Below are 26,134 nucleotides of genomic sequence, written 5' to 3'. Positions count from 1 at the left end.
TAGCCATAGTTGGTAGGTTTGAGAGAGAAGGAGAATTTGTGTGAATTGTGAATGGTTTTCTCCTGATGTGAAAAGGTGATTATAGTTGCCATGAATTCTGAGTTGATGTGTCTTTAGCGTCGGCAGATTGTTGATGAATTGAAGAGTGCCTATTGTAGGGTTAGGGTTAAAGGGCGCCGGCCGGCAGATGAGTGGTTGAAGGAACAGCGCCGGCAGATTAGGGTTGAAGGGACAGCGCCGGCAGATTAGGGTTGAAGGGCGCCGATATTAGGGTTAGGTAGAAGGATCGATTTTTAGGGTTAGGGTTAGGGTTAGGCTCTGATAGCATATAAAACTTGATATTGATTGTATTGATTGAAAAATAATAATAATAATCTGATACACCTTATATAGGTAAAACTAATTACACTTTGGACCCTAGACAATATTAATAATATAAACTAGACTAGTTGACTTAGTCTAACATCGGCCGACGGTAATAGGCAGAAGCAGTTTGAAAATCTTCTATCTTGGTCGATGCAAACTCTTGTTCCAAAGTGACGGCACAAAAATGCTCGTTATATTGGAAGACTCAAGGAGCCTATTCCATGCACTCACAGCCTTCGTATTCAGTTCAAAATAATGGTGTGTAGCTGGTCCTTTGAGATGGTGGAGTAGATCCACTGTAAACCAGTAGCATCGAGGGTATCCCATAATTCTTCGTCTTTGTCGGATGAGGCACTAGCTTCGTCTTTGCCTGCTTTTGATGGGATAATGTCGTGAAGAACCTTACGAGAGTAGGCGTGAATTTTGAAGAGTTTTGCCCAAATAGAGTACTCGAAATTCTTCATCTTGAAAATGAATCTTATATGGGATTGAATGTTGGAAACAAGTGCTAGATGGAAACCAAATTTAGTGTCACCCATGGATGTGAGGAAAAAAGGTTGGAAGAGGGTGAGAAGAAGAAGAGAGGGAGGTGGAGCCAAGGTAGGGGACGGCGAATTTTGTTTTGGTGTAGGATGGCCTAGTATGATACCATGAAAGTAATGTGATTGATTCCTTGATCTCATTGATTTACAAAAGGTTGCATATATACAGAGGACAATCGTAATCTGAGGCTACATTAGGGGCTAATAGATATCAAGGATTATTTACAAATATACAGATTCTATTACATTGCATCCGTGTCAAGGGTTATTTTTATCTGCCAAGCAGTCCTTTCAATTACGAGCCTTCTGTGATGCAAATTGGGATGCTTTTTTCACCAAGTCCCGAGTGAAGGCATTTAGTGGACCCGACAAGGAAAGAAGCACACATTTGCGCTACACAGAGCACATAGGGGCGACTCTGATTGGGCTAGTTATCCGGACACTCGCAAGTCTATCATTGGGTTTTTGTGTTTTCTCTGGAGACTCTTTGACATCTTGGAAGTCTAACGAACAACCATTTGTTTCTCGACCTTTCACAGAGGCGGACATATAGGTTTGTCACCAGTGAAATTGTTTGGCTGTAACAACTTTTACAAGATTTTGTTGCTATTATTCATGGTGCTACCCTAGTGTTTTGTGATTACAATTAAGCCATACAGTTAGCATCTAATCCAACCTTTCACGGGCGTACCAAGCATATAGAAATCGACTGCCACTTCATTCGCGATAAAGTATAGGATCACACTGGTAAGTTGGTGCAGTACGAAGTCAATTTCAACTTGTTGAAATCTTGCCAAGCGGTTGCTAAAGTCCAAGTTGCTAGCTCTTATATCCAAGATGGCTCTTTAAGGTTTCTTTGTGAGTCCAAGGATGAGAGGGCGTATTAAGTTTGATGTAACTATCAACTGTTTAACAACTAATAGAGGTGGTATCATTAGTTTGAAAGTAGACTAGGTAGTTGATATGTTAGTTATAGTTGTTAGTAGTTGCACTTAGATAAGGCTTAGTACTTTAACTACAGCAGCATGGTGTGATGAAGTAAATGGAGAAAAAGCTTACTTGTCTGTGCTTTTCTTCCGGTTTGGAATACTATCCGACAGGCCTCTTCCACCCGCGCCCAATCACCAACTCCAGCTTTTGCTGTGTCATCACCCACATTATTTCAAAACAAGATGCTCTAATACCAATTTGTGCCCAGGGTTCTCTTCCAATTCGTCTATTTTTTCCAAAGTCATTGATCTCAAAGATGTTCTGATACCAAATTGATAAGAACCAAGGTAAAGTTATCTTGAAAAATAACACAAAATAACAATAAACCGCCTGATTTAGAGAGGTAGCTGTCTTCCATGATGCCTAATTCAATAATAATTTTTACTGATCAAAACTAAGCATAATAAATTAATTTTGTTAATCACTATTTATAAAGAAACCGAACTATGAGCCCTATTGTAAAGTTAACGCTTAAGGTAAACGCATATGCATGGACGGTGGTGAGATATCATGATTTAAGCAAAAGTGACTAGCTTGAAATGAGCTAATCTGACAAGTGATTGGGATGGGGGTGTTTGCCAAGGCTGCAACTTGAACGGGGAGGGGTACAACCTGCTTGGGCAGAATATTAGGTTTTGAAAATTATACTTTCTGAAATTACAAAAAGATCCTTGGACTTCGTGAATTTATATATTTTGTCATTGCCTTCAAGTAGATTCAAGCATGTCATGAATTCAAGCCAACCCGCTTCAGAGTATTTGATGATACGTTTAAGACACGTTTTCTTCTGGGATGATGTTTGTCCATGCCACTCTACTCAAAGATGCAAGCCCCTATGGGATTCTATGACATTTTAACCACCATATGGTCTAAATTTTGTAGAAATTATATTTTGGCGATGAAATGTATTTTTGTGTTCTAAGATTGCAATGTTTGTTACAAATACACAATCTGCGGCATTTTTGGGAAATTTATACATTACATTACAGTGAATTTTGAAGGAAATTATTGGGGGCATTCTTGAATAGTTGACCAACAATTTGTGTACATATTTGTGAAGAGATCGGTAGGCATAGACAACCAAATACTCTGTTAAGGTTTGGTCAAGGTACTTATGGATTGTTGTTATTCTTGTAGGTTGACGTTATGAGAACAAGAAATAGCCAAAAGGGCCTAGTTTTACAGGTGAGTTTATGTGCTTTTCTCAAACTGAGATACATGTTGAAGTATTGTATTTGTACAAGATAAATGTTTATAGTTTTCTTGCATAGTATGAAATTGCATGACATATGTGTATAGTTTTTTTGTTAATGTATGAAATTGCATAGTATGGGATAGATTAAATATATGAAAATATGTTATGGCTACGCCTATGAACGCACACTTTTGGGACGCCAAGGGAATAGTATAGCGGGAAACCATGGTTAGTTCACGATGCGTAAGCAAAGCTAATAATTCAATGATACAATTCACAATGTTACAGTATACACAGTTAGGGTGTAGTTTTGAAATATGCACGTTTTGATAAAGTTTATGCTACATATATGCAAAGTCGTGTATAAGTTTAACAAACTACATTTTCTAGAGAACATGTATACTTGTGAAAGACATTTTATGCTTCATAGTGCATGTTTGAAACCATGATATCATTAGGCTCTAGGCTTACACATATGGTGCATGCATGTCAAGTAAAGTAACAGAATGCATAAGAGGAAGAAAAGGGATAACTGTAATTAATTAAATATTGTGGCCACAGTGAAAGTGTCATAATAGAATGCTTCAAAGTTCAAAGAGAAATTTAAGTTTTCACAAGAAAGGAAAAGTATGTGCAAAAGTTCTTCGCTATAGAGAGATAGAGAGAGAGTAACTGTAATACTTCGACATAGTATATAGGTGATACTACCAGGGGTCTTCACGAAAACACATGTAAGGTCTGCATACATCTAGCCTCTCAATACACCCTACTTTTGGGTGGGACATAATGGCTATGCTTGGTTTCGTTTGGTTTAGTTTACCGGGTTTGATGTATTCTGTTTAGAATTCATGTCTTTGATATGGAGTGTGACATCAAACATTCAACAAACAAGCTCAAAATGTAAGAAAGAAATGTGTTGACACATTTGTAAAAATCCATAATACAAACTTGAACCTACTTAAATCCTGGTCCAATCATGAATGACATTCCTAGCTTAAATTAACAATGAGTGATAGAAAGTTGCTGAATGATTTAGATCTTGTGCAATTTTACCCATAGCTAAAAGGTTATCAGGACCACACAATCCAAAGTGAATCAAGACTACACAGTTCAAAGTTTATAGCTTATTTTAGATCTACAGCATTATAACTGTAAACCAATACAAGTTCATTTTGCGGCCTCTGTACTGTCTTGTTTTCACATTAGATTTTGTTTTTTGTGTCTCTCTATAATTATATTCCATCTTTCTGAAGTATTTCATAATGTTTCAGACAGAGAACACGAATTCCCATGAGGAGAAGCAAAATGAGGAGCAGGATGTGGAGAGAATAATGGAAGAGAAGGATAGCAAAAGTGCTGAAATTGCAGCTTTGAAACAAGAACTGGAGAAAGCCAGGAAAAAACATGAAGAGCACTGCTTGCAAATAGAAGCAGCTGGTAGAAAAGCTCAAGTAGGTCTTGAGGAAAAGTTGAGGGAAGTTGAAAGTCTTTTGAATAAGTCAAAGATGAAGGTGCAAGAGCTTGAGGCTAATTCTCAGTCTAAAATGCATTGGTGGAACAAGAAGGAGCACATTTACAAAACATTTACAGAATTTCAACTTGGTGCACTGAAGGTAGGCTATGATGATATCACTAATACCTGGACTTTTATGTCATATGTGTGATATAATCCAAGTTATCTTTCAGGAACTAAGATTTGCTTCTCAATCAGTCCGCCAGGAATTTCTAAAATCTCAGAAGACCTACTCAGAGGATTTTGATCGCTTAGGTTTGGGTTGTTCTAGAAATACATTCATCATTCTTTTTAGTGCCTTGTAATCACATTATCTCATGAATAAGTCTCTGCTTGATTAGGGACAAAGGTTAAAGTTTTGCAAGATGCAGCAGAAAGCTATCAAGTAGCCATTTCTGAAAATCGGAAACTACACAATGAAATTCAAGAATTAAAAGGTTCATTTATGATAATATGTCTTCCTATTGATGTGCACAATCTTGCATTGCACTCATGAGATTTTCGGTGAACAGGAAATATCAGGGTTTACTGTCGGATAAGACCATTTCTTCCTGGTCAAAAGGATAAACAAACAACCGTTGATTATATTGGTGAAAATGGGGAGATAATTATTGTTAATCCCTCCAAACCAGGGAAAGAAAGTCGAAGGTCATTCAAGTTCAATAAGGTCTATGGTCCACGTGCTACTCAAGGTTTTTTGCTTTGTACTTGAGTTTTGTGGTTTTCTACTTGTTGAACGATGCGTTTTACTGCTTGACAGGGTTACCTTTACAAGTTGTGTTATAAATTTTTTATCTTAAAAAGTTGATTGAAGTTTTGCACTACTGGGAAACATGCAAATTTACTGACATTTTTCCTTGGATGTTGGCAGCTGAGGTATATGGAGATATACAGCAACTGATACGATCTGTATTAGATGGATACAATGTGTGTATATTTGCATATGGTCAAACTGGAGCTGGAAAAACCTATACAATGGTAAAAAGCTTTCTTTGAATATCCATCTTTGATGTTATTTTTGTTATTAGTTTCTTAGTTGTGGCTGACATTCTTCAATGATTTGTTTACATAGAGTGGCCCAGATAATGGTTCTGAAGAAGATTGGGGAGTCAATTATCGTGCTCTAAATGATCTTTTCAAAATTTCCCAAAGTAGAAAAAGCACTTGCAACTATGAAGTGGGGGTTCAAATGGTTGAAATATATAATGAACAAGTCAGAGACTTGCTAGCAAATGATACATCTCAAAAAAAATATCCTTCTATACAAGTCCATTGGCATATAAGTGAGCATGCTTACTGAAAAACCAAAACTACTCCAGGCATTAGATATTGAGTCGAATGCTCTCAAACTGCTGACTTATTTCCTCAATTTGACGTCTTTTTTATCTAACATATAGTTTGTTTTGGCTGGCTAGAAAATGTAGTTTTGGTGTCTATGGCGAAAATATGTGAATTGTTGGGGGTCCTTTCGTAGATCTTTCTGATGTTAAGAAGTGTTATATAAACCTACTGAGACAATGACACCAGGACTCTCAATGTATATCGTTCACATATTCACTTGGAGAGACCAACATCTAGAACTTATTCGATCTCAATATCACCTGACAGCGTTTTAAAATCTTGCGTTTAGTAAATTTAAGAAACATAGCATCTCCTTTTTTTGGTGAAATTTATTCCTTGACTTGCGAACACTTGGGATTTTAGTCTCTGCACAAAACAGTGGTTTAGCTGTTCCGGATGCTAACATGCGTCAGGTCAATGAGCCATCTGATGTTATGGGAGTAATGGAAATTGGATTTAAAAACAGAGCTAGAAGTACTACTGCCATGAACGAAAGAAGCAGCAGATCCCACAGGTACTTTATTTCATGAATTAAGATGTATTCTCTCCGTTCTAGGAGTTGCTTTATGACATTTGAGGTCAGAAATTTTAGCTTTTTAAGAGTTTGTTACTAAGTTTAATACCAACACAATTGTGTATATACTATTGCTTATAAAGTTTAATGTGATCATTAATTTCTTTTTTTTTTGGCGAAAAGGCTTCATCACTTTTCAGAAGTGAAACCCAGTTCATTTAACCGCATAAGTCTAATTTATCTCCCTTCTGAATGTCGAAGGTGGTCTTTAGAATATGCTTGATGTATAAATTTCAGTTGTCTGATGTGGATTTGCATGCACAGTGTTGTAACCATCCATGTTCATGGAACGGAACTGCAGACAGGTGTCTCTTTACATGGTAGTCTTCATCTGGTAGATCTTGCAGGAAGCGAAAGAATAGACCGCTCTGAGGTGATTGGGGACAGGCTTAAGGAAGCACAACATATAAACAAATCCCTAGCTGCCCTTGGAGATGTCTTCTTCTCCTTGTCTCAGAAAAGCGTTCATGTTCCGTTCAGAAACAGCAAGCTTACTCAGGTCCTTCAAAGCTCTTTAGGTAATCTTCTATTTCCATCACTATTTTGCATGTTCTCATATACCTTTGTTATTGCTGTTAAATAACAATAAGATTTTCTGTCTTGCCGTTTGCTCTTTTTCTTCTATTTGGAGTTCAAATTTGTAACATTTCTTCTTTGTCCATGATACATGACTTTTTATATATGGTGTTAATATGGTTGATCCAGCTGTATGGCTTATATATGAAGAGCTTGATATATGTTATAGTCTTATAGAGAAAAACCAAGATTCATATTTTATTCAGTTCATCCAAAATTTTGTTCCTTTATGCATGATCGAGAATCTCTACTATCTTAACCCAACGAGTGTTCCTTGTCTTATGTAATGCATCCTACTATTAAGCAAAAACCACCATTGGCAATGCTTTTCTGATACACACACATATAAGTGTGTGCATGCATGCGAACACACACACACACATATGTATATGTATACACACATATATATATATATATGTATACACACATATATGTACACACATAGAGGTAGGTTCATAAGGGAATGGTACCTATTTAAGAAAATAAGAAAATGGCCAAATTATGTACAAAATTACATGAATTATACATTAACGGCCAAATAAGTGTTCGGGCGACCCTATAGCCGCATGGCAAGGTCGCGTGAATCACATGTGATTTTTGTACGTGATGTTAATGTAAAATCACATGTGATTCGGCCATTTTCTTATTTTCTTAACTAGGTACCATTCTCGTATGAACCCGAATCTACACACACACATATATATAGAGAATTGGGTTCATACAAGAATGTTATCTATTTAAGAAAATAAGAAAATAGCCAAATCACATGTGATTTTACACTAACCTCACATACAAAATGGCATGTGATTCATGCAACCTTGCCACGCAGCCATAGGGTCATCCGAACACTTTTTTGGCCGTTAATGTAAAACCACATGTGATTTTATATGTAATTTGGCCATTTTCTTATTTTTTTTAAATAGGTATCATTCTCGTATGAACCTACCTCTATATATATGCCTACAAATATATATATATATATATATGTGTGTGTGTGTGTGTGTGTGTGTCTATATACACACACTCTAAGAGAAAATGTGTCTCTTATTGAATATGAGAATATCCTTTAGGATATTATGTGATATTATTGTTTTGTGATAATCAGGAATATGATTAGTGAGCTTTGATACCATGAAAGTTGGTACTCGTTGTTGATTCCATTCATGATTGGCCAATATATAAAATAATTACAGAGGGTTTTTAGGCTATATTTACAGCAACTAAACATATTCCTAATTATCACAATACAATAATACCACATAATATCCTAAAGGATTTTCTCACTTGTATCTTTGAATGGATGCTTCTCTTGTAAAGATAGAATTACAACCAATAGAATTACAACCAAAAAACAAAAACTAGTTAAGGGCTAATATTTGGGAGCTTTTACTTTTCTATTCTCCCTTTTTCTTCTTGGTTTAACTTCCCTAGTCTCTTATTTACAACTTTTACTATCTTGCTTTTCCTTTATATGTTCTGTAAGTGCATTAGTCTGAGCTTCTTTTATCCTTACTAAAAAAATTTAGGCATCACATTATTTTCTTAACGCCTCAACTCGTGTCAGCTTTTAATATTCTTTCTTGCTCAATGCATCTAGTAACTTCAAATCTTGGTACATCTTATCTGTGTGCGGGTGAATGGAGTATTTGGACTTATGAGCCTTAGTTAACAAGACCCGATAATGACCCCTTGCTAATGGAATCCACAATCTTCCATGAATTTTTTTTTCACTCCTTGTTATAAGTTTCTAGGAATTTTGCTTGCCCTACCATAAGCTCTTCCTTAATATGTTTCGTAAGTGCACTAGTCTGAGCTTCTTTTATCCTTTCTAATGATTCAGGCATCACATCTATTCTTAACACTTTAACTCGTGTTGGCCTCTTGTATTCCTTTCTGCTCAATGCATCTGCTACCACATTAGTTTTGCCAGGATGATATCGAATTTCACAATCATAGTCTTTAAGTGATTCCATCCATCGTTGTTGTCTCATGTTCAAGTCTTTTTGACTAAACAAGTATTGGAGACTCTTGTGGTCAGTATAGATGATGTAGTGAGTACCATAAAGGTAATGACGCCAAATCAACTGTGCAAATACAACTGCAACAAGTTCTAAATCACGTGCCGGATATATCCTCTCGTTAGCCTTTTCGTATTGCATAAGTACACAACTTAGTCCCAGTCTTGAAGCATCGTTGTATACTATAAATCTTTTCGTCCACTTGGGTAGTGACATAATGGGTGTACCACTTAGCTATCTTTTTAATGTATGAAAAGCTTGTTCTTGCTCTTTTCCCCATTCAAACTTTTACCTTTTCTTGTCAATACCATTATTGGAGATGCTATTTTGGAGAAGTCTTGGATAAAGCTAATATCCTGCTAATACTAGAGAACTCCAAAAACACTTGTGGGAGCATCCCATTTCATAATGGCACTCACCTTAGCATTATCTACTTGTATTCCTTGTTCATTAACCACATGCCCGAGAAATTGAACTTCCTTGAGCCAAAATTCTCGCTTTGAAAATTTTGCATAAACTTCTCTAGCCTCAAAAGACTCAGCATTGCATGTAAATGTTTTTGATGTTCACCCTCATTCTTGGAATAAATGAGAATGTCATCTATAAACACACTCACAAACATATCGAGATATGGTTTTACATACTCGATTCATCAACTTCACAAAGGTAGCAAGTGCATTTGTCAACCCAAAGGGCATGACCAAAAATTCATAATGGTCATATCTTGTTCTGAATGCCGTTTAGGGAATATCTTCACTCTTAACGTTTAGTTGATGGTGTCACGACCTCAAATTGATTTTGAGAAGCACTTGGCGCCTTGCAGTTGGTCGAACAAATCATCAAAATTCTAGGTTGGGGATATCTAATATTCACTATTTGTTTATTTAATTCTCGATAGTCGAGACACATGCGCATTGACTCGTCCTTTTTCGTAACGAAGAGGATTGATACATCCCAAGGTGACGTACTTTCTCTGATGAAACCTTTATCGAGTAACTCTTGTAACTGATTTCTCAGTTTTTCCATTTCAGATGCAGCTAAACGGTATGGAGTTTTGGCTATTGGTACGGTGTAGGCATTAGGTCAATCCCAAATTGAACCTGTTGGGAGGCAACCTAGGCAAATCTACTGGAAACACATCTAAATACTCCTTAACAACCGGTATATCTTTTGCTTCTATCGTTTCTTTTTTTCTTTCACCGATAACATATGCTAAGAATGTTGGGCACCCTTCCTACATACAACTTTGTGCTCTAGCCGAACTTACTAGCATCATCCTAGTTTTCTGTTTGTCCCCTTTTACTACTATTTTCTTTTGATCACAAATGATCTTGGCATGGTGTTTCCGCAACCAATCCATTCCTACTATCGCCTCGAATTCACCCAAAGTCATGGGTATTAAGTCAACGGGCATTTGATGTCCATCAATTTCTATCGTGCAAGCTCCACATACTTGGTTGATCCTAACATGGCTCCCGTCAGCTCGTTCAATCTCAAAGTCTGGTTTTAATTCCTTACTATCTACTTTCAACTTTTGAGAAAATGAAAGGGACATATAAGAGTTACTTGCACTACAATCAATCAAGATACGAACAAGTTGATTATTGATAAAGTGTGTCCCTGTCACACTACATCCGGTGTTTCATTCACCTTTTTTTCCATCATTTGAAAGGTCTTAAGTTTTTGCTTTTCCCTTATTACCCTCTCTGATATTCTTGTTAACCTCAGGTTGTGGACCTGTGGTTGGTTTCTATTTTGGCCCGGTTACCTTGAGAATAATCCCGTTTCAGATGCCTTGTTTCCCACACCAAAAACATGCTCCAGTTTTTGCGCAACACTCGATTCGTACCACAATGATCACAAGGTTTCTTTTGATTTACTTGCACAAAATTCCAAACACGAAGCTTTGGTTTCTTATTTCAATTCTGATTGACACTTTGTTCTTTTCGCTTTAATTGGAAGGGGTCCTGATATCTAGATACCATATCCTTCTCGACTACCATAGCGATGTTGACTTCTTTCTGAAATGTTTCGGGTAGTCCAACTAGTACAAACCTTCAAATTTCGTTTCTTAATCCTATAACAAAACAATTTGTTTTCCTTGCTTCTGTTGCTACCTAATGTTCAGCAAATCTTGACTTCTTTACGAATTGAGACACGTATTCTTATAATGATAGGTTTCCTTGTCTAAACTGAAGGAACTCCTGTTCATATATTTACGGTGTATAGCTAAACAATATTCATTCAATTTTTTTTTCAACTGATCCCATAACATAGGTGTAGTTTTAGCAGTATTCTTTATAGCCTTTACCGAGTTCCACACATGCAATGTCTCTTCCTATAGTAAGGTAGTTGCATTCCTTACCTTTTGCGTTTTCGAATATTAACATGTTTCAAAGTTGATTCCTACTCCGATCAACTGGTCCATGCTTTTGTGGGTTTAGGTTCACCTTTGAATGTCGTTGATTTAGTGCTCATAAAGGTTTTATTAACTTCCTTGGAAAGTATGTCATTAGCTTCTATCCCTATATGTTGACCTTTGGGAGTATTTATCAGTCGGGCTGTCTCTTCGCTATTTTCTTTTTTAATATAGCTAGTAAATCGTTCTTCATGAGCGTTCTATATCGTGATTCTTGCTTGTACTTTCAGTTTTACAATTATCTTTTATTATCTCTGGTTCGATGGTACTTGTTGCTGCTCCATCTGATCCTTTTCCTCTTTGGTAAGTTTGTTGAAATTGAGAAGCCATTTCTTGAAATTGTATATAACAATGTACTTTTAAGATCATTTCAACAAGTTATCAACACTTCTAAATAGGGTTATAGGATTTTATAACACAATATGTAACAAGTTATTTCCAATATACAAGCACCCAATTATTCAAACTTTTCCTTCATATTGAGGTGGCATCTTTTCATAAAGGTATTTACATCGACCACACCTCATATTTTCACACACCAAGCTGTCCTAGCCTTTCTAAGGCTTGTATATACAAAGACATCTCCAAAAAAAATAAGTCCATAGTCATACTTTCCCGAAAACGGGCTTAAAGCCCTTCAAAAAACCCTTCTGTTTCACACCCTAGTTGGCTGCCCCTCATGACTGATACTTAATTCCAAGACATTCTCTATATTTATAAAGACGTTTAGATTTAGAAATAGTATTTTGACATTTGTTTTATATACGTTTTTTCTTGGTTGTCTTAACTTTTTTTAGATAAAAAATCGTTGAAAGCGTTTGATCAAACAATTATGTATGTGATGTGATTTTGCTCATATATAAATATTTGATAATCTATACAAACAAATTTTAAAAATATGTGAGTTTTAAACATGGAACATTATCGACGAGTGTGGTGTTTAATACATTTAATTTAAAATATCTTATATTAACGAGGAAAAAATCCCCGATTCCCTATTGACGGGGATGAGGATGTGATCATATTCCCCGATAGGGATGGGGACAGGGACAGGGATGAAGATTGGGGTCCCCGTCCTAGGCATAGCAACGGGGCGGGGATGGTGCGGGTTTTGTAACCCCTGGCCCCAGCCCCGGTCCTCGGCGGGCACGGGGATTAACATCCTGTCCCCGGTCAAACTCTGGTCAAACCTCATGAAGAATATCCGTTAGTTTGATTCTATTGGGGAGTAATATTCCCCGGCCCCGGCCCCTATTTGAGTAACATTCCCCAGCCCCGGTCTTGGGACCCTTTTTAGCGGGGAATCCCCATCCCCGTTCGGGTAGGGTAACCCGGGTTCCCAACCAGGTCGGGGCAAATCACCATTATCTTTTTCATTATAGGTTCAAGTGAGTTTATTAAGTTTTATACCTATCTTTTGTCATTTGATACTTGAACACACTTTAGCATTCATAAAACATACTTCCAAAGATTATAACTGTTAGACTAAGTTAAATAACCTTATTGTTAAGGGTATTAAAGTGTAACTGCTTAGGGTATTAAAGTGTAATTATCTGTCCTATATAAAGGGCACGTATTCTTTCTTTTAAATATACAATAAAATCAATAAATTCAAGGTTTGATTTGGTATCAGAGCCAATCAAATCCCTTCTTTTTCTGGCTTCAATTCAGCCGACAAAACCTCCAGCCTAACCAACGTAACTTTCGGTGGCACCATTCCCAACCTCCGACGACCTTCAGACAGCCGACGCAACCCCCGGCAACTCCTCCAACTGTCACAAACCTCCAGCGGCATTCTTCCAGCCGTCACCTCTTCCAAGCTACTATGGCCGCAATCATAACTCTCACTAATCAAGAGAAAACAACCCATAATTCTCACAGGTTTGCCTTCACCCTAAAACCCACGAACTATGGCTATTGGCGATCAATGGTCGAATCTTTTCTTACTTCTCACAATCTTTTTGGCTACATTGATGGCACTATTCCCTGTCTAGAATCGAAGGTTACAAACGGATCTGCTACAACCGACAATCCAAGCTACCAACCAAGGGTCTCCAACGATGCTCACATCCGTATGCTCATCATCTCTACTGTGTCAGAAGAGTCCTTTCAACATATTCAGGTTAAAACATCTCGAGAAATATGGCTGTCTTTAGAATGAGCGTATGCTCCAGTTACTTCATCCCATGAATTTACTCTTAAAAATCAATTACTTCGAATCATCATGAAGGGTGATGAAAAACCTGCTGAATACCTCAGTAGAGCACAAGAATATGCAACTGCTCTAGCCAATATAGGCGAACCAATGAAAGACAAAGATCTGGTTATGCTAACCCTAGCAGGGCTTCATGAAGAATACAATGGTCTCAAAGCAAACCTCTTGGCTCGCTCCCCTCCTGTCAACTTCAATGAATTGCATGGTTTATTAAGTGACCATGATTATATGATTACAAGGATCTTGGCAACAAATCCGCAAGTTTCCCAGGCTCTCTTTGTGACTGCCTCTCCTGCTCAGCAGCCTCTTACGGCTGCCTCTCCTGCTCAGCAGCCTCTTACGGCTGCCTCTACACCACTACAGCAGCCCAATTTCGACTACATTCAACAACAACTTCATAATCTTCAACTCATGGCTTCCCTATTGGGATATCAATTGAACCCTGCAACTTCATCACGACCACAGGCTTATTTTGGATCCCGGTCTTTCAATAACAACCATGGTGGTCGCGGTTCTCGTGGATCTTCACGTGGTAACTCACGACCTGCATTCAACTCTCGTAATCGTGATAGTAATGGCACACGTCAATTCTCGTGGGCTTCTACTCAAAACATGGTGTATGGTCATTGTAATCGTTGTGGAATTGGTCACCTACCCTCTCAGTTACCAGCCTAACCAATCCCGTGCAGCGCCACAGGCCAACTATGCTACTTACTTCGATGCTGGTTCTCAATCAGGATCTACTTGGAAGCCCGACACTGGCGCAAATCACCATGCCACTCCAGATCTATCTAGCCTTGACAACTCCGAGGCCTACTTTGGTAACGATTCTTYACTTGTTGGTAACGGTAACTCTATACCCATCTTTCACATTGGCTCCTCAAAACTTTACTCCCCTAACAAAACCTTTAAATTATCTAATATACTTCATGTCCCTGAACTAAAACAAAACCTTTTATCTGTTCAAAAATTTTGTGTCGATAATCATGTTTTCTTTGAATTTCACTCATCTTATTTTGTTGTGAAGGACTAGTCTACACACACTATCCCCCTAACGGGCCCCAGTGAACAAGGACTGTACTCCATCCGTCTTCCTACACTCAAGTCTTTACCTAAAGTTGCATTTACTGCTGTCAAAGCCTCCTCGAACATTTGGCATCAACGCTTGGGTCATCCTCATGCTCAAGTTTTTCGTTCAATTATTTCTCATTGTTCTTTACCTGTTTCAGAAAAATTATCAAATAACTTGTGTTCTGCTTGTCAACTAGGAAAATCCTCAAAACTATCTTTATCCGATTCAAATTTTCATAGCAATAATTTTTTGGACCTTGTTTATTGTGATGTTTGGGGCCATTCGCATACGCCATCCTTCAATGGTCATCGTTTCTCTTTGTTATGTGTTGATCATCACTCTAGATATATGTGGTTTTACCCTTTAATTCAGAAATCTGATGTTTATACAGTCTTAACAAACTTTATTAAAATGGCTGAACGCCAATTTAACACCAAGTTAAAGTGTATTCAGTCCGATTGGGGGGGAGAGTTTCGACCTCTAACTACCTTCTGCCATAACCTTGGCATAATTCATTGCCGTTCTTGTCCCCATACAAGCGAACAAAATGGCATTGTAGAACGTTGTCATCGTCATGTTGTCGAAACTGGACTCACACTCCTAGCCCAATCCAGTCTTCCTCAACGCTTCTGGCATTTTGCTTTTCGTATAATTAATAAATCGACTCCCCTCTCGTGTCTCCTCCAACAAATCTCCCTATGAACACGTTTTCAAACACAAACCTGATTACTCCTTTCTTCGAGTCTTTGGATGTCAATTTTTTCCCTATCTTCGTCCATATAACCATCACAAGATTGATTTTCGCTCCACTTCGTGTGTCTTCCTTGGCTACAGTCCTGTTCACCATGGTTACCGGTGCCTTGATCCTTCCACTGATCGGATATACATAGCCAGACATGTTCGTTTCAATGAGCATGTTTTTCCCTATCAACCACCTACTTCTACTCACTCTCCATCCCAACCCGACTCTCCATACATATCTATTTTCCCTACCCCACCACCCGGTTTTCCAACCGAACCCAACTCACCACCACCACCACCTTCCGTACCACCTCCACAACTCGAAACAACCCCACCACCACCTTCCGTACCATCTCCACAACTCGATACAACCCCACCAACCTCACCCTCCCAAACCCCTAACCCCGGGTCCTCACCAGACCCGAATCCCGCCCCTACCCACTCACCTCCCTCCCCTCGGCCTCGGCCTCTTAACCTTCGTCCCAACCCTAAACCCACCACCCGATACGCTGCCTACACTGCCACCACTACCCCTACCTTACCTATTGAACCTACCTCCTTTACCGTTGCCAACAAGTCCCTAGAATGGCACCAAAGAGTTGACTGCGTTTCATCGAAATGGCACATGGACATTAGTTCCCCCTGTTCCTAATACTAACGTGGTTGATTGTAAATGGGTTTACAGGTTGAAAACATATGCGAATGGAAAGATTAGCAGGTACAAGGCCCGGCTTGTTGCCAAGGGCTTCCATCAACAACATGGAATTGACTATCACGAGACTTTCAGCCTAGTAATCAAACCTGCTACTATCAAAACCGTGTTATCACTGGCCGTCACAAATAAATGGTCTTTACGTCAGTTAGATATCGAGACTGCATTTTTACATGGTGATCTTCAAGAGACCGTTTACATGCGCCAACCTCCTGGTTTTGTTGATCCTAACAGGCCAGATCATGTGTGCTTACTGAACAAGTCGTTATATGGGCTCAAACAAGCTCCTCGTGCCTGGTTCACAAAATTGTCTACTGCTCTTCAACAGCTGGGGTTTTGTKGGTCTAAAACTGACCCTTCTCTCTTCATTCTCAACTCTGATGACACGCTCGTTTATCTTCTTGTATATGTCGATGACATTATCATCACCGGTAACAACCCAGCTGCCGTAACTACCATCATTGATCRTCTCAACTCTCTATTTGCTCTTAAAGATCTGGGCCAACTGCATTATTTCTTGGGCATTGAAGTGGTACACCATGGTTCTGATTTACTTTTGTCTCAACAAAAATATATTCTTGATATTCTTCAACGAGCTGGTCTTGCGGATTGCAAACCTATTTCATCTCCTATGAGTACCTCTCAAGTACTCTTACTCGATGACAATCCCTTACTTGATGATCCCTCTCGGTTTCGGCAGACAGTCGGGGCCCTCCAGTATGTCACTTTATCTCGTCCAGATATTGCCTTCGCAGTTGACAAGGTGTGTCAGTTCATGCATGCTCCGACTGGAAATCATTGGGCTGGTGTCCTACGAATCCTGCGTTATCTAAAGGGCACGATCAACCTCGGTCTATTGTTTCGTTACAACACGGGGTCTCGACTTCAAGCCTTTTCAGACTCTCACTTGGACACTAATCTTAGAGCCTTCTCAGACTCCGACTGGGCAGCCCTATCGATCGTCGATCCATGGGGGGATATGCTATCTATTTGGGTTCAAACCTTATTTCATGGTCTGCTCACAAACAACGAATTGTCTCTCGATCTTCAACCGAGTCTGAATACAAGGCTATTGCTGACACTGTAGCAGAACTGATTTGGTTAAAGTCCCTTCTTCATGAACTCGGTTTGATTTGCAAGGCACCCACACTTTGGTGTGATAATCTTGGCGCAACTTATCTTTCTGCAAATCCAGTCTTTCATGTCCGCACAAAGCACGTTGAAGTCGATTATCACTTTGTTCGTGAACAAGTTGCTCAAGGAAAATTGAATGTCAAGTTTATCTCCACTGATGACCTGATTGCTGATGTTTTTACAAAGCCCTTGTCTTCACAAAGATTTGAGTTTCTACGGTCCAAGTTGCAGGTCGTTCCCCGCCCTCAACTTGCGGGGGAATGTTAGACTAAGTTAAATAACCTTATTGTTGAGGGTATTAAAGTGTAACTGCTTAGGGTATTAAAGTGTAATTATCTGTCCTATATAAAGGGCACGTATTCTGTCTTTTAAATATACAATAAAATCAATAAATTCAAGGTTTGATTTATACCAAATTAGAACTTGAAATAATAGCACTGTTAGAGTATGTAAATACCCTCTAGGATTGTGTAAATATTCCCCAATATCTTTTTGATAGTTTCCTAATATGTACCTCCCATACCCTCTGTGTGTGTGTATATATATATATATATATATATATTTATCTTAATGAAATGGAGAGCCAAGGAGATTCATTCTATCTTTCATACTATCATGGTAATCAGAGCATAGGTTTTTCTTACTGGTATACGCATCCTACTCGGTTAGATTTCCTTTTGATGATACGTTCGTCATTTCAGTCTACCCTCGACTTGTTCATTTGGTCCCTCATTCATCCCAATATGTAACTTTATCCATCGATTTTCAAATCCCTCAAGTGGTCGGCTTTGATACCAAGCTTGTAACATCCCTCGTTTCCATCTCCCAACCGAAGGGTGTTACGGACATCTTTTTTCCATAACCATTCATATGTGAATATATAAAACATATTTTAATAAAGCGGAAACAATTGAAGTCAGAACATAATCTTATTAATATAAAAAGCATTTCGATAGATCCTAGTTACAATACACGATCTAGGCTTCTAATGGATATATACTAAGACACAATCTAATATGAAGGCCATATAATACGAACCGATAAAAAAACTCGACTGCATCACGACTTTGGTAGCTCCCTTGAACTATTTACATCTGCCTTCAAAGCATGGGATGATACTAATCTACGATACATACTTAACTATTAAGCAATTAATTGCTTAGTAATTTCAGGTTTATACATCAAATATCATGTACTCAAATTTTACAGCCTCATAATGAAAAGTAAACATGCTAATGTGTTCATGAAGTTAACCATTTTATAATTCGATTTCCACCTGTCGATGTCACACATTCTGGTATTATTTCAGAACCCTTTGTGAAGGGTCCGGGATAATTTCTACAACCCCTTGCCACGGTATTACCATCTCGATGATGCAAAATTCATAAGCCTCATCCCAACCATCCTTTTATGATTAGCACTCATTGGTTCATTTTACGGTAGTGTAATCATCAGTTATTAATATAGATATGTAAAGCAAGAATCATGAATATAGTTTATCATAATAGCATGTAAACTAGAGAATCAATGTGAAATGTAGTAATTTAAGTATGTATCATAGGTTTGTAAACAGAAAATTAAGTAATTACATGCTGTTTTGACTACTTAATTTCTGCAGAATTCAACTTTCCGGGCTTCTAACCTTCTCTTCCTCTCCCTCTCCCTCTCCCTCACAAAAGATGGGATTGTGTGTGTGTGCTAGAGATTGCAATAAAAGGAGATAAAAATACAAGAACGAGACTGCCTATTTATTACAAAAGGTTGAGAAGCTTGGAACAATAGAACACCTCATCACCAACCCCTTCCGAGCCCCTTTTCCAACTTTTTTTTGTTTTAGTACCTGTAATAAATAATTTACAGCCTCTTTTTATTGTTACTGCATTATTATTTGATTCGTTTATTAATATTTAACAGCCCTCCTTTTCTTTTCTGTTTAGCTTAAAAATAGATCTTTTTTTTATTAACCTGGATATACATCCCGCTATGTAAGCCGACTAAACCTGTGGCGACCACCTGCTTTGCAGATAGCCCGGAGTCACCGCATTTGAACCTCCATGGCCACAAGGGGATTTTTATTCCTCTTTAGATTTAAACCTGGGACCTTCTTGTACTTTTGACCTTTAGAGCCAAGTTCAAACCAATCAGGCACCACCCTTGTGGTTTAAAAATAGGATGTTACAACTCACTTATCGGGAAAGACTCTCGTCATCTCTTACCAGGTAAGATTCTCGGTCTTGCCATGTTCACATGATAAAGTAAGTGACATCCGGTAAGCGCTTACCTGATAAGTGTTTGGTAAACGGCCTCTTAATTATTGGTTGACATTATTAACAATTTTTCAAATGACTTATGTTGAATATGGATTGATTTTTGAGGAATTTCAATCAAGAAAGAGAAAGAACGAGTATCTAATTTTAGTTTTTGGCCTCTGTATACTTAACAATGGATTTAACCAACATTCCTTGTAAATAAACTTGTATGAAGTCCTAATAGAATTCCTTAATAAAGATACGCGTGTTCCTTTCTAACATTTCGCTCACGTGATGCACCCAGTTTTCTACTCCTTGATACAGGTGGTCAAGCAAAGACCCTTATGTTTGTGCAGTTGAATCCGGAAGCTGCCTCATATGTTGAAAGTTTGAGTACCTTAAAGTTTGCTGAAAGGGTCTCTGGAGTGGAGTTGGGTCCCGCTCGGAGTAGCAAAGAGGGTAGTAATATCAAGCAGTTGATGGAACAGGTATTTTATGCTCCATGAAATCTTATTCCATAATCATAATGTTGTTTTTCATTAATATTTTCATTTTGTTGTTTTGATTTATCAAACAGGTGGCTTCCCTAAAAGAGACGATTGCAAAAAAGGACGAGGAGATTGAGCGCCAACAGCTGCTTAAAGATAAGAAAAATGCTCTTCCAACTGTTCCTGGTGAGAGACGTTCATCGAGGTATGGGTCTTCTTCCCCATCTCCCATAGCAGGAGCTTCTCCTTCTCCACGCAACAACGTAAGATCCACTGCTCATGGAAACCCACCAGACAATAGGCGTAGGTCTTTCGATGGCTTCAGACAATCCTTTCGGCAATCAAGTCATGCCGAAGGTCAGAATCTTTCAGACAACTTACATAATGTGAGACATTGATCGAATGATGTATCTGATACTTGTCTTTCTGTGGGTACAGACACGGATAGCTCTGTTGATGGCAGCCCATCTCGTGAAGGTTCAAGAGCTTCCCACAACTCAAACAAGTAAGTTTTTTACTCCGTCTTCCGTTCCCTCCGCATGCATCTTGACTATGAATGATTTTATTGTTTTGCTAACATGTCAAACATTTTACTCCCACAGTTACAGAAGAGGTAAAAAATGACTTTCTGGACAAAGGTATCTTGAATTATTACCTTCACCTCCCACAAAAGTATCTTGCTTCTGTAACATCACCATCAAAATCATTGGTTTTCCATGATTATCATCAATTTTGGAACGTGCATGATTTTGAAGATTAGGTCTTCGTAAGCTACTTTTTTAGTAGCAATCTTACAGAATTCTCCAACTGTAGTATGGTATGGTACTGAAATAATGTGTGATAACCCACAATTACTGTGGAATATGCCGATCGACAAACGACATGTTATGTGTCAGGATAACAATACAAAGCAAATAAAGCATAAAAAAAATATGGTACAAGCATATAGTGAGGTTCCACGGGTTTCCATCCGTGTATGTCTTCTAACCAACCGAATTCTCTTCCTAACCAACCCAAGTCTCTCGACGCCCAATTATGTGTTGAGCATCATAAAATTCCACTCAATTTTGATGCTCAACACACATGCCTTCAAGATACAAACAATGTCCCGATTACTAACACACTAACAAGCTTTATCATTGTCATAACCCGCTAACGATAGGGACAAAGAGTAACACAAACGATGCCATCATCCAAACTGGAATACCGACTTGGTGTCCACAAAATGAATGCCCAAACCTGGATCCTAAATCTCAACCTTGATCAAAGTATCGTTGACGGGTACGACCTGCCAAAGAAATAATGAACCGAATCTCCATATGGAGTTAATAATTCCCAAATTATCTGCACAAGTAATAGGTCAAATATGGGCAATGCCCTAAACTTGAAACCCGGCATGCCGAACATCAAAGAAAGTTGGACTCCACCTTTAGCCTAATATTGTATTCGATACTCCAACTCAATGTAAATATTTCGTCATTCCAAAAACATGCTTTGTAGCTACACCTATGAGTATTAAGAGCAACCTCCATTACCCCCTCAATGAGCCCTGGAAACACAATAGTTAGCATAATGAGCAAACTGACATGCATCTTTGTTTCCCCAAATCCTTATACCCCACAACTGATAGTTGTAGACACAACTATGAGCATTCCAAGCAAAACTATCATGTACCTCTACTGTGGCTAAATGTGGAAAGTTCATTACTCCATAAAGGAGCCTTATAGACACAAGTAGAGGTGTAATGAGTCAATTGACACCTTATTGCCACAAAATATTGGAAAGCACAGACTCTACCGTGAGAAGACCAATAGCTAAAGTTGCACGAGATCATTTCCCGGTATGAGTCCATGTGGGATCAACACAAGACTTCTAAGAGTTAAACACCAAACTCGATACATATCTCTACCCCCAAAAGGCCTATTACACCACCAACAAAGTTCCGAAGACATAAAGTGAGCATAAAATTCAAAGGGAAAATCCAAGTTAAGTTTGGGTCACGCCTGAACCGACACCCTCTTGGTCCAAATTAGTATACAAAATGTGTTTATTAGCACCTATTGCTACCCAACCCAAACGCCACCACAAAAAGAACCAAACTACTAAAGCTATTTGTCTAACACGTTTGCATGGCTAAAACTGGCTATGTTGCATAACTATGTGGTCAAAAAGGAAAGAGTGGTATGGAGGCTTCAACCCCCCTAATGACCAGTGGAGCCCCAAGAGAGCCTCGAACTGTTGTTGACAAATATTTTTCGAGCATCAAATTCAGGATGTAAATTGCCCAAACTGAAAAAAAACCAAGACCCAAATGATTGCGCACTAACATAATCACAAACATATGTCTTTTCTGTAGCTTTACATTGAACATGACGAAAATCCACACAACCTAGACGCAGAGTCAATTACGACCAAAATGGGTTTATCGCTCATTTGTGAACAATGAGGCCTCTCTTGTCTCTTGATTCTTTTGCTCTAGACATTCTCTCACCTAAATTCCTAGGTTTCCAGAAATAGTTGCAAACTCTGTTACTTTTGTTTTGCTCCTCGAAATAGGGCATTCTTTGATTGGAATGCCCCTAAAATTCTTAGAAGACCCACCTCTTTCTACAAGCCAACCTCAAAGACTATTGTTGTCCTACTAACCTGATTCCATCACTTTAATCTTTTTCTTCTTTTTTTCAGTATTCACACTTGAAAGTGACAAGGTCTTGCGTCCACTGATGGGCTGTTGGCAATCCCATTGTAACAGTAACAAGAAAATCATTAGCAATGGCTCGTCCTTGAGCAATAAATCCACAACTTTCATATGTATCACAAGATCATAGATGACATTCAGATGTTGCTTAATGGTTCATTCATCTTGAATCTTGAACATAAAGAGGGTGTTTGTCAACATTACAAAGACTTGGTCATAAACCCACATTAGTTGATATTTGTTGTTTAGATGTACCATTCACACCCATAGACATGTAAGAAGTTGATGTTTGGTATTCTTCCATGAAAAAGTTCAAAAGTTGTCATCCCAAATCTATTGACGATAATGATCTATTTCGGGTGAGATATTCAATGTTAACTACTTCAGGTCACAAGTAGAGTGGAAGTTGAGATTCACTAAGCATTGTTCATGCAGCTTCTATTCGATGTAGTCACAACTATGAGCATTCCAAGCAAAACTATCATGTTCTTTGTTTCTCACATGATGCTTAAAAACTCGATGCATCACCTATTTATAAACTCAATGCATCATTGTTTATAGGAGGATTAGATCAACCTCAACCACATATAGCTATATATATACATATATATATATATATAACATGTCCAGAGTTCTTGTTGCCAAATGTACGTTTGATCAATGCTTGCATGCATGACCATATCTTGATTTTTTGAAGACCTTGATCAATGTTTGCATGCATGTGATAACCATATGGCATGGGAAAACTTCAGGCATCTCAATTCGCAACGGTGTGATTTGGAAACCATAAGTTAGCTTATCTTTTGAACTTATTTGAAAATGCCTCGATTGGTCAGCCATAAGCTAGCTACTTCAAGTAGCATTTCAAATTCAATAAACTCTAGGGGGTTTCAACAAGTACTTCTATTTTCCATTTATGTTTTTCTATTTTTCCAATTGATGTTTCAAGATATGTTTTTTTAGATCATTTTACATTGTTATATAACTTGTGAGCTAGTTTTTACCAAATACGACTAGTTTATTAGATAGCTTATATAGCTGTTTAAGTTCAAAAAGCTTATCTTTATGGTTCATAGCCCTGTCTAATTGGTTGTGAACACCTTGATGATCTAAAAAAGCCATATGGTGATGTACTTTCAAAATATACAGAAGAATAGACTTGTTTCCTCTTCTGCCTCTGTCACGATCATCTTTTTATGGTTACAAATTGAACAAACCCGATTTCCATTGGATTTCTGCTAGAGAATTCCACTCTAAACTAAACCATAGGCTCAACTACTGTTTAAACCAACTTTTCTTTCTGCAGGAGTCGAATTTTAGATTTCATCATAGCTAATAGATTCCCCTTGTTTGAAACAGTATATAAATATCTATTGGCTAGAACGCTAACAGAAAAAATGGTTTTGCAGGACAAAATCAGGTGGTAAAATTTCTCGCCCATTGTCAAAAATATCCAAGGAACTTCCTAAAGCTGCAAAAGGTACATGAATGATACTTGATGATCTAATTGAGTTGGTATTCTTACAATGTTTAATGAGCAATTGATTCCAATTTTATTCTTTCAGTACTCAAGATTAACTTGTAATACATTAGTGGTTGTATCATACGAACATTTAGAATCCCTTTTATTACAAAGTATTAAGCAACCACCCATAAGTTTACCTTTTTTGCTGCTGGAAGGTTAGGAGTTGAGTCCGTCATTACAACAAAATGTGTCTTTTAGGATGCGTAGACGTCCTAATAGAGTACTTAACGGACTTTATGTTTATAGAACCAAAACTCTACGTCATATAAATAAAGTTCTAGCACGAAATATGAAGTCCTATAGATAATAGGACACAAAAAAATAAATAGTCCTATTAGCCTTATTATATGTACTAGTCCGATCAAAAGAAAATTAATATAAAAGGGCTAATAGGACTTTTCCTTGAGTTTCCAATAAAAAAGGTTAATAGAACGATTACTTTTTGTGTCATGTCCATCTTAGTCGATAGAACTCGTTAAGACGTCTTACTTTTATCGCAACGTCTTTATATAGTTTTTGTCTTATAAACTGAAAGTCTCATTAAGTACTTTATTAGGATGGTTGGACTTGGACGTCCCAAAAACCAATTTTGTAGGTGAGCACAAAGGAAAACAATTTTGTTGATTCGTTTTCCCATGACTTAAACTCTTGTTTTTCCATTTGCTTACAGGCATGTTTAAGTCTTCAAGTGGTAACAGTTTGACTGGCAAAAGTCCTTCCAAGAGATGGTCATAGTTATTCAACTGTTCATACTTGATTATACACATCCCTCCCTTCCTTAAAACTTTAGCTTTTTTTATTTATGGTTTTGAGGGTTTTCGTGGGCCTTTTGTGGTGGCTTGTTTGTTCCCAGCCCATGAAATTCTAATTTGGTTTTGTAGTATCATTCGACAGTTTTTATGTCTGACTTTTGTAAAGTTCGTCTTTACTCCTCGGGGTGGAGGTACCGGACCCTACTTCATGTGAGGTTTATTGGGTTTGTTTCATTTTAAAGTTGGCATGGAACTCGAAAGCTTTTAAATTTCATCAAAAATTAAGAGATAACAAGTATAAACAGTCAAATGTGTTGCTTTAAATCAGACAGGTTCAAGATACTCCAATGTGTTTTGCAAGTCTAGGTTCTTTTTTATTTAATTTTGTAGGAATTAGAATTTTTTTGAGATTCCTATTGTTGTTTATAATCAGAGGAGCATTCTCCTGTTGTAGCTAGATTTTGTTTTATGACTTGACAAAGCATTGTAGAGCCTCTGCTTGGTACTTCTATTGATATTCAGGGCTCATTTACCAAACGCTTACCGCTTATCGACAAGAGACATCACTCTCACTTCCCTTATCGTGTAACATTCTCGGCCATTAAAATGGATTGTTGGCAAGCGTCTTAAACCTTGTAAATGCTTCTTGCGCAAAAGTCTTTCCCTCACTGACCAGGTACGACTCTCGGTCCTTGTCATGCATCTTACAAGGTAAGATTATTGGTTCTTTTCTGCTTAATATGTAAGGTAAATGATTAGTAACGGCCTCTAAGTAAATCAAACAGAACGTATTTTGTATATTTCACTTGAGGATAGAGTTTGAGAAGGTGATTGAACCATTTTCTAGTATTTGTATAAAAAAAATTGTGAGACACCAAGTACCGGCACGATTCTAGAAAGAAAGATGCCACATCTCATATGATGTCGTTTTGAATCATGCGAACAAGACGAGAGATCATGACTCAAATGAGCCTTTGTTTGATTAACCCAACTGTAATGATGCAGCCTGAACCA

General features: G+C 37.9%; 1 protein-coding gene across 1 annotated transcript in view; it reads left to right on the top strand.

Annotated features, from left to right (window-relative positions):
• The window catches only part of LOC112525966 (kinesin-like protein KIN-14C), a 50,741-nt gene extending 25,560 nt beyond the window's left edge, over window positions 1-25,181 (top strand). Inside the window, exons 12-25 of the mRNA XM_025136302.1 lie at window positions 3,036-3,083; window positions 4,365-4,706; window positions 4,780-4,861; window positions 4,948-5,043; window positions 5,119-5,298; window positions 5,478-5,584; window positions 5,679-5,857; window positions 6,297-6,461; window positions 6,786-7,039; window positions 19,982-20,145; window positions 20,235-20,502; window positions 20,584-20,650; window positions 24,253-24,323; window positions 25,039-25,181. Coding sequence (XP_024992070.1) covers window positions 3,036-3,083; window positions 4,365-4,706; window positions 4,780-4,861; window positions 4,948-5,043; window positions 5,119-5,298; window positions 5,478-5,584; window positions 5,679-5,857; window positions 6,297-6,461; window positions 6,786-7,039; window positions 19,982-20,145; window positions 20,235-20,502; window positions 20,584-20,650; window positions 24,253-24,323; window positions 25,039-25,103 — 2,088 coding nt within the window. The 3' untranslated portion in view covers window positions 25,104-25,181. The remainder of the gene's footprint in view (window positions 1-3,035; window positions 3,084-4,364; window positions 4,707-4,779; window positions 4,862-4,947; window positions 5,044-5,118; window positions 5,299-5,477; window positions 5,585-5,678; window positions 5,858-6,296; window positions 6,462-6,785; window positions 7,040-19,981; window positions 20,146-20,234; window positions 20,503-20,583; window positions 20,651-24,252; window positions 24,324-25,038) is intronic.
• Window positions 25,182-26,134: the final 953 nt, after the last annotated feature.

Source organism: Cynara cardunculus (assembly GCF_001531365.2).
Source record: "Cynara cardunculus var. scolymus isolate 2C chromosome LG 13, CcrdV1, whole genome shotgun sequence".
Lineage (NCBI taxonomy): Eukaryota > Viridiplantae > Streptophyta > Magnoliopsida > Asterales > Asteraceae > Cynara > Cynara cardunculus.
This window is presented reverse-complemented; position numbering and strand designations above follow the sequence as displayed.